We start from the raw sequence: 9,294 nt of genomic DNA, 5'->3' as shown, positions 1-9,294 counted from the left end.
AATCCAAGATGTTACTAACAGAAGATGCTAAGTGGAGCGAGAGACTGGCTCTATAGGAACTCTGTATACTATCTACTTAATTGTCTGTAATCCTAAATCTGTTTTTTTTAAAAAAAAATACAGATGCTCACAAGACAAGATGCTCACCACTCATTATGAAAGAAATGCAAAGCTACAATGATGTATCACCTCACACTCGCCAGAAAGGCGATCATAAAAAAATCTAGAAACAATAAAGGATGAAGTAGCGTGGAGAAAAGAGAACCCTCCTGAACTTTGAGGGGGAATGTAAACTGATATAGCCACTATGGAGAACAGTAGGGAGATTCTTTTAAAAACTAGAAATAAAACTACCCTATGACTCAGCCATCCCACTACTGGGCATACACACTGAGAAAGCCATACGTGAAAAGATTCATGGACCGCACTGTTTATTGCAGCACTCTTTACAACAGCTAGGACATGGAAGCAACCACTTCAACTTCCACTGACAGATGAATAGATACAGAAGTTGTGGTAGATATATACAATGGAATATTACTCAACTATGAAAAGGAACGAATTTAAGTCAGTTGTAGTGAGGTGGATGCACCTGGAGTCTGTTATATGGAGTGAAGTCAGTCAGAAAGAGAACAGAAAATATTGCGTATTAATGCATTTATATGGAATCTAGAAAATGGCACTCATGAATCTATTTGCAGGGCAGGAATAGAGACTCATGTAGAGAAAAGACATGTGGACACAGCAAGGGAAGGAGAGGGGGGACAAATTGAGAGTGGCAATGACATATATGCACTACCATGTGTACAAGAGATAGCTAGTGAGGAGATGGTGTATAACAGAGGGAGCTCAGGCTGGTGTTCTGTGACAACCTAGAGGAGTGAGATGGGGGTGGCGTGAGGGATGCTCATGGTGGGGGGATATATGTATACTTATAGCTGCTTCATACTGTTGTACAACAGAAACTAACACATCATAAAGCCATTATCCTCCAATTAAAATTTTTCGTAGGATTTCCAGGCCCTGCCGGCGGTCAATATGAAGATCCTGGGTGAGATGTGAGGGGTTCCACACCACAGAAGACAGTCTCCCATCCTTCCCTCTCAGCTCATCTTACCTGCAGCAGCCATTTCCTGGAAGCCTCAGGCAGAAGTGTCCACAGGAGATGTACATGCACTTCTCACCAGGAGTCTTGGCGCTTGACGTCTTCGATGTGAGGCCTTGTCCTCAGGTCAGCAGATGGGACGTAGCCCACCACCTATAGGGGTCAAGGGAAGACACGGAGAGAGGACGGAGCATCACTCAGCACAGAAGTCGGGGCCCGGCAGTGCCCTCACTGTCACTCTCAGGAGCTCCAGGAAGGCTGTTCGGCCAGGCCCACAAACAATTCCCGCTGGGGTGTTGACAGAAGCTAGAGCCTGGGAGGGAGACCCGTAGACTCAGCTCAGTACAGGGAAGGTCTCAGGATCCGCTAAGTGTCAGGAAAAGGTGCACATGCCAATCCTGGTGGAAGCTCCCCCGGAACCCCGCCTGCCCTGGCCCCGCCTCTGCTGTCCGCCTGGAACACAGAAGCACGTGACAGGAAGTGACGAACACGTGCGCACGTGGGGCTGCGAAGCCATCTTTGAGAGCTGCTGCCATCTTTGAGAGCTGCTGCCATCTTTGAGAGCTGCTGCCATCTTTGAGAGCTGCTGCCATCTTTGAGAGCTGCTGCCATCTTTGAGAGCTGCTGCCATCTTTGAGAGCTGCTGCCATCTTTGAGAGCTGCCGTGTACGGTGCCCAGACGGAGGAGTCGCAGGTCTCATCAGGTGTCAAAGTGTGAGGTGACGTGAGTTACACGTGCGGGGACACACGTCCGGCACGACCAAGCCTTTCCCTCTGAAAAGAGGGGGCCGGACAACCCCTGGCCACCCTGCCCTGCTCTCACCTGGAAGATCCGGGCCTGCATCTTAAGCCCCAGGTCCATCTGCTTCACCCACGTGGTCTCCGAGAGGAAGGCTTCGGTCCGGGGCTGGTGGACTCCAGTTCTGCTCAGCAGAGGGAAAGCCCCGAGCCCTGTAGATAAACGAGGGACCCTCGGTGGGGACTGAGGGTCTCCACACCCCAGAACGGCGGCCACGCGAAACCCCCACCCCCCGCGACTTGGCCTCGGAGCATCCGGATGGCATCCAGGCAGCTCTAACAGCTGCATGGCACCCTCATTGCGATCTCGGATGTGGGACACGGAGGGAGGAGGGGACCTCGGTCCGAGGGGTTGGTAGCTGGTCAGTAGAGGGAGGATGTCCGGGCTCAGGAGGAGCCAGGGTGAGGACCATCCTCCCCGACACACGGGCGAATCAGGACCCTCCCCTGTGGTCAGCGCTTCCTCCCGGCCAAACACGGGGAAGGGAGGCTGCGGTCTGAGTGGGGAGGTTGGAGCTTGCTTGCAGAAGGGCGGGTCCCGGGACCCTTCGCTGGGAGGCTGAGCGCTCCCTCCTCTCCTCCGGAGTCACAGGGAAGGTGGCAGCATCAACTTCAGAGCAGAAGAGGGAACGGGGCGGGTGCTGGGGGGGTCGTTCCCCGTTTTTCATCCTGACTCTGAATGTGACATGCCTCCCCTGCCAGCCCCCACAGGCCCCTCTCGAATGTCCAGGCAGGGCTGTCTGGCTGTGCCCCCGGGCTCACTCTCACTTCCTCCTCAGGGGTGTCAGGGGACAGGCTGACCGGGAGAACAGGAGACTTGTGGGTCCTAGAGCAGTAGACTCAAGGCCCCCTAAGAAGCAGACTTGGTGTAAGCTGGGGACGACTCTCCCTGGTGAAGGTGCTCACGGCATTCTTTGTCCTTCCTCAAGGTGCCCTCGTTGCCTGCCTTCCTAACTGCACGCCCACCTGCGGTCCCTGACCTGTGTCGTCATGCCTCGGAAGCACAAAACCAAGTCCCATGCCCGCGGGAAACGCCACCAGGTCCAGGGGGACACTCAGGAGGCCCAGGCCAGTGCTCCTGCAGTCCCAGGAGAGGAGTGCCCCTCCTCCCCCTCTTCTGTCCCTCAGGGTTCCACCCCGAGCTCCCCTGCTGCTGGTGATTGCCAGGAGCTTCAGGGAGCCATGGCCCCTAGCTCTCCTGACGCAGGGCCTTCCTGCGCAGGATCTGATGAGGGTGCCCAGGGCCCAGAGGAAGAAAGGGTAGATGCTGCCCAGGCAGCCCTGGCTGCTCGGAACTTTCGCAAAGATCCTCTGTCCAGGAAGGCCAGCATAATGATGGAGTTCCTGATGGAGAAGTACACCAAGAGGGAGCCCATCACGCAGAATGCCCTGCTGAAGGTCGTCAGCAGGAAATACAGGCAGCACTTCCCTGAGATCCTGAGCAGAGCCTGTGAGCACATGGAGGTGTTGTTTGGCCTGGAGCTGAAGGAAGTCGACTGCAGCAGGAACATCTACGCCCTCGTCAACAAGTTCGGTCTCACGCTCGACGAAGGTCCGAGTGATGAGGAGGCGCCGGTGCCCAAGTCTGGTCTCCTCATGGCGCTCCTGGGCCTCATCTTTATGAAGGGTGACAGCGCCACCGAGGAGGAGGTCTGGGATTTCCTCAATGTGTTGGGGATCTATGCTGGGAGGAACCACTCCATCTTTGGGGAGCCCAGAAAGCTCATCAGCAAAGATCTGGTGGAGAAGGAGTACCTAAACTACCGCCAGGTGCCCAATAGCGCTCCTCCGCGCTACGAGTTCCTGTGGGGCCCGAGAGCTTATGCTGAGACCAGTAAGATGAAGGTGTTGGAAGTCCTGGCCAAGATCCAGGGTAGAGTCCCGAGTTACTTCCCACACCTCTATCACGCGGCTCTGAGAGATCAGGTGGAGAGAGCGATGCTGAGAGGCATGCCCATGCCTCCAGCTAAGGCTGAGGCCAGTGCCGCTTCCAAGGCCAAGTCCTGCAGCTGCTCCCACAACTAGGGAGAGGGGCAGGGCACTTTGTTCCCTTTGTGTTGGAAGAGAACAGCCCACCTCTTAAACAGCGCAGGGCAGTAGGGGTGGAGGGAACAAAACCCATGTATTCTTCACAGTTTTAAGTAGTATGGGAGGCTAGGTGCACTTTTAACACATATGTATGTTTTCCTTTTATCCATATGAATAATATCTAGTCAAAAATAGAGGATTTAGGTAGGTAGGTAGTGGTGTTTTATAGTTTTAAATGTTCCTACTCTTCATAAGGTTTATTTTGCCTCAGAATCTATCAGTTTATTAATGTCATGGATGTCACGTTTACTGCTGTTAGGTTTCCGATTAGGAGTTTGTTACTTGTAAACGAGTTGAAAAGACTTCAATATTTTTCCTTATGGTCCAGAACGAGGTAACATAGCATTGGAATAGAATTTTACTTGGAAATGTGTAAGAATCCTAGAGATAAATATTTGGGATCACAAAGCTTTCAGAGTAAACGCTGGTTTATTCTTTGTTTGTCTTCTTACCTGTCCTCTTTCCTTGTAAAAGTTAATAACATGGACTTAGATTTGCTTAGCTCATTCAAACGGTATGACACTTAAATCATAATAAAATAGAGTTTTTGCTCATTATTTCCTTTTTCTCCCAAGTTAATTGACCATCTTTTGTTTAGAAGGCTTTTATATACTACTGGGTTGGTTAAGAAAATGAAGACCAAGCCACTGGCCATGGAATTTTGAGTCTAGCAGCAGGTACCATATAAGGAAGGTGGTGAGATAACTCTAAGGAATGAACAAATCATAAACAAAAAGAGGGGAACGTGTGGAAGAGGAGGTTCCAGATGAGAGCAAGCAAGTCTAAGTTACCTGATTAAGGTGGCACTGGGTCTTGGGAAACGTCTACGTCCTCGGTGGGAGGTCATTTTCAGTCCAGATGCACGCTGGGCTAGATGAAGCCGTGGGAGCGATGGCAGACACTCATATAATGGTTCTCAGAGGTGAGGCTCTAAACCGGGAATATATCTAAACCATATATTCACCATTATTCGGGGATATCAGAAAACCACAGGGAATCTCAGCATAGGGAATGGAAGGGGCCCTGTGCACTTGAGCCAGGGCACGTGAACACTCAAAACTATGTGTTTTCATCAAAAGCTGTCCGGAGAGTTTCTGAGAAATACGGGTGATACCCACTGAAGTGAGATGCCAAGAGGTCACTGGACTGTCTCTCTTTTTCTGGGATGGGATCATCAGCGCTTGCTCTGTTAAACGGGCAGTATAATTAGGTTATGTTGAGTGTAATTTGGCAAACTTTAAGGGAGGGCTCAATTTTTACTGTCAGTGGTATTAAATTAGGGGTGGTTTGGATAAAAAGGCACCTGAGAGGGAAGTTGCTGGTCCTTGAGACAAATGAACTTGTACTTGCATCCATGTGGAGAGGATAACCCCAAACACATATTAAAACAGGTGCTCAAATAGGGAAATACTGCTCAGTTTTACTTGCTTGGGAGCATTAGTGCTGATGTGGACTTGATTATTGTTTGGAGTTGCATATTCTCTAATATAGGCCGGAAATAAATTATGTGATGGAAGTTTGTTATCATTTGGGGTCAAAATCATCTTCGTAGTAACTGCCATTCATTCAACCTACCCAAGTTTGTCTCATACTGTGCCAGGTGACTTACATACATCACACATATCCGTGGTCCTATACTATAGACTTTTTCAAACACAATTTGCAGATAAAGAAGGGGGAATAGAGAAGCTCAAATTCAAAGCTCATAAATGACAGGAGCTGGACTGAACCCTGGCACTGAATTCCTCCAGAGCCCTACTGTGCCACTCCTCCAGGATGAGGCCAACCTTGGGTCACTTCTGTTTCTGAACACTAGTCCAAAAGGTATTTCACGTGTTAAACAGCAGAACTTCATACCCCAAACACGGTTTTGGAATAAAAAGCCCCAGAAATAAGTAACAAAAATATGAAAATAAAAGTGAAGTACGAATAGGGGAGGAGACAGCATTCAGTGACAAGTTACCTACAAAGGAAATGTCAGTAAACCACAAAAGATCAGGGACGCACCAAATCATTTAATTCAGCCCCTTCCTTTCAGAGAGTAAATCTGTTAGAGTGAAGGTTCTATAAGAGGCTGTGTCTGGTCAGTGACGAGAAGGAAAAGATCAGCATGTTTTCTTAGCACACCACCTATGCTGGGGCCCCCTCTCGGACTGCAGCTTCCCCATTGCTCCTGGGACTCAACCTATTCTCTGTGAGATTTGTTGAAGGCAGACTAAGACTTCTCCAAGACATGGCATTTCCCAAGAAGTCTTTCATAGAAGAGACGGGAGTCAAGGTAAAGATAGATGAATGAGGACCGAGGACACAAAACCCACATCATAACTGAAGTCACAGAGAGATTGGGCTGTGTCTGCTCTCAGAAGGCCAAGACAGGGCTGCCAGGCTGAGCAACCCCTCACTTCTTTTCAGGGCTTGCAAAGACATGATCTTTGGTCTACACGGGTCACCTTAGTTTGAAAGAAAGAGGAAATCCAGAGTCCCCCAGGCGTCAAGGTGAGGAACCTGAGTGAGGGCATACCCCTACACCGAACAGAGAGGGCCCCAAGAAGCCTGAATCCTGATGTCACCCCTGAAGGCACAGGTAGGAGTAGCCTGATGTGGCATTCCCAGACTTCCCTCTCTGGCACCACAGGGAGTGAGGACCTTAGTCTGAGGAGAGCTCCCTTACATAAACAAAGACAGGAGTGCCAAACCCTGCCAGGAGTCCAGCTTTGGACTTAGGAAACCCTGTGACCTCACTCTGAGGAAACCCCACAGAGCCCTGCCCTTCCTGCCATCCGTGGGATACCTGGTCATTGTTGACATGACATGCCCATTTCCTTCTATGATGTCACAAGGGGGGTTGGGACAGGGTCCAAGGGGTATAGCCTAGGGCCAGCAGTGGGGTTATTTCCAGGTTTTCCAGAAACCCACTGAATAACCTGAAGACGAAGGGAACCACATACCCCATAACCATATGATTCATCTCATCCTCTGCGCCTCAGAAGACCAAAGACAGGTATGGTTGGATGAGGAGAATCTTACTGCCTCCTAGGGGTCTCACGGTGATACCTGCCGTCCTATAAGAAAGTACAGTAGTATAAGGGGTGGGCCTAAGGGGAAGGGAGGGTAGAATTTCAGGCCACAACAGAGGTCAAAGCAAGGACTGAGGGATCATCCGCCAATTAAAACAAGTGATGGTGAATCCAGCCCTGTTCTTTATAGCCCTTGAAGAACCAGGGCAGAGGTATCAAGCTGAAGTTCCACCAACATTTATTTAAATCAGGTGTGTAGGTGGTGAAACCCTTAGTATGAAGGTGCAGATACCATTCCAAGAAAGGGGTGGGGACACCAGGCCCTATGGGGAGCCAACTGAAGTACTCTTAATGAGTGTTGGGGACTCCAGAGGCCAGGACAGAAAACATCCCACGGAGCACTCAGTACTAGGTGATAACTACTGCCTGGGGTGATAAGCGGAGGACCCCTTCACTACTCAGAAATCCCCGGGAGATTTGTGATGCCAACTACAGAGCAGCAGAGGGCATGGGTCCTATGACTGGCCACCAGTTGGGTGGTGGTCTTGAATGTGAAATAACAGATGCCTCTGTTTAGGAGAATACCAGCCCCTTCTGTCACCCCAGCGTGCCTGAGGCAGGGGTAGCAGGATGCAGCCTAAAGATCACTCTAATTTCCGTCAATATGTCTCCCAAAGGACAGGCTGATTAGGAGAATAGGAACCCTGGGGGTTTTGAGAACAGCGCCCTCAAAAAAAACCACAACTGTAGCCTTCCTTACATCCAAGGTGGTTATTTCCCTGCTGTGGCTGCACACTCAAGCTTCATCATCCTGCGGGCGCTTATCACCTGCCCTCCTACTCACACTTCTAATCATTGTCCCCCAGCGCAGTCATCATGCCTCGGGGTCAGAATCATAAGCTCCACATCCATGAGAAAAGCCACCAGCCCCGAGGTGAGCCCCAGAGTCACAAGGGAGTTCAGCCCGCTGCAGTAATGGAAGAGCTTCCCTCTACCTCTTCTCTTTTAGAAGATAATTCACAGAGCTCATCAGCTACTGGGTCAAAGAGCACTTCCCAGGGGTCTTCGGAAGCCCCATCTACTACCAGCACTTTTTCAAGTACTTCTGACACAACATCTGATGAAGAAGATACCAGGCAAGATGAGGAAGATTCACGGTCCTCCGATGTCTCATCTTCGACCGAGAACACCTACAGTGATACTCTGAACAGCATGACAAGTTTGTTGGAGCAGTTCCTTCTGTATAAGTATAAAATGAGGCAGCCCATTATGAAGGAAGACATGCTGAAGATCATCCACCCAGGATACCATGACCGATTTGCCGAGATTCTCAAGAGAGCCTCTGAACACATCGAGGCTGTCTTTGCAGTTGACTTGAAGGAAGCGGACTCAACCATCCACTCCTATGACCTTGTGAGCAAACTGAACCTGCCCAACAATGGCAGGGTGTGGGATGGTAGGGGCTTTACCTAAGGCCGGTCTCTCGATGACAGTCCTGGGTGTGATCTTCGTGAAGGGCAACTGTGCCGCTGAGGAAGACATCTGGAAATTCTTGAATATGATGCAAGTATATGCTGGGAGAAAACACTTCATCTACGGAGAGCCCAGGAAGCTCATCACCAAAGACTTAGTGACGATGAAGTACCTGGAGTACCGCCAGGTTGCCAACAGCGATCCTCCACGTTACCAGTTCCTGTGGGGCCCAAGAGTCCAGGCTGAAACCAGCAAAATGAAAGTCTTGGAATTTCTGGCAAAAGTGAATGATACAGTCCCCAGTGCCTTCTCATCACAATATGAAGAAGCTTTGCGAGATGAGGAAGAGAGAGCTCGAGCCACAGTTCCAGCCAGGCCTGGCACCACTGTCACTTCCAGGCATGATCCATGGCCAGGTCCAGCAGCTTCTCCCACCCCTACTGAAGTCCAAGACTTTTAAAAAATCATCCAGAGAAGAAAATTTGACATCACAATAGGGATTTTAGTTGAAATGGGAAGCAATCCCACAATAAAATTGCTGGGATAATGGAATGAAAAAATAAAATGAAAGAAACTTCAAAACATGATCAACCTTGATTTTTCTCCATCTTTTCTGTCTTCTGTTTGAAAAATTAACAAATTTATCCCTTGATATGCCTATTAAAGAATGCAGGAGGTATTAAGTCTTAACAAATTAGACCTCTTACTGTCTTCATTTATTTCTTGAGCATCTGCTCTTTGAAAGGCTCTATGCTAGTTCTGGTGAGGCTAAGATCAAGACATAGCCTTTGCCCACCGAACTTTAGAAACAAG

General features: G+C 49.6%; 2 protein-coding genes across 6 annotated transcripts; both read left to right on the top strand.

Annotated features, from left to right (window-relative positions):
- The first annotated feature begins 1,606 nt into the window (after positions 1-1,606).
- LOC145535484 (melanoma-associated antigen B4-like) lies at positions 1,607-4,548 on the top strand. 5 transcript variants are annotated; one of them, XM_081563925.1, is made up of 2 exons: positions 1,607-1,799; positions 2,833-4,548. In XM_081563925.1, the coding sequence occupies exon 2, from the start codon at positions 2,894-2,896 to the stop codon at positions 3,926-3,928; it is 1,035 nt and encodes a 344-aa protein (XP_081420051.1). In that variant the 5' UTR covers positions 1,607-1,799; positions 2,833-2,893; the 3' UTR covers positions 3,929-4,548. The 5 variants fall into 5 exon arrangements, with proteins under 5 accessions (XP_081420051.1, XP_081420047.1, XP_081420046.1 ...); XM_081563921.1 differs by having other exon boundaries at positions 1,607-1,809; XM_081563920.1 differs by having other exon boundaries at positions 1,607-1,824.
- A 2,275-nt stretch (positions 4,549-6,823) lies between these two features.
- Positions 6,824-8,949, top strand: LOC145535483 (melanoma-associated antigen B5-like). Its single transcript, XM_081563919.1, is given in 4 exon segments — positions 6,824-6,992; positions 7,875-8,469; positions 8,471-8,827; positions 8,830-8,949. Coding segments are annotated over 3 exon segments (999 nt in total). The 5' UTR covers positions 6,824-6,992; positions 7,875-7,884; the 3' UTR covers positions 8,887-8,949.
- The last annotated feature ends 345 nt before the right edge of the window (positions 8,950-9,294 follow it).

The sequence above is a fragment of the Giraffa tippelskirchi genome, chromosome X, assembly GCF_054371585.1.
Source record: "Giraffa tippelskirchi isolate mGirTip1 chromosome X, T2T-mGirTip1v1.2.pri, whole genome shotgun sequence".
NCBI lineage: Eukaryota > Metazoa > Chordata > Mammalia > Artiodactyla > Giraffidae > Giraffa > Giraffa tippelskirchi.
Note: the sequence above shows the minus strand (reverse complement) of the source record. Positions and strands in the feature narration are given on the sequence as shown.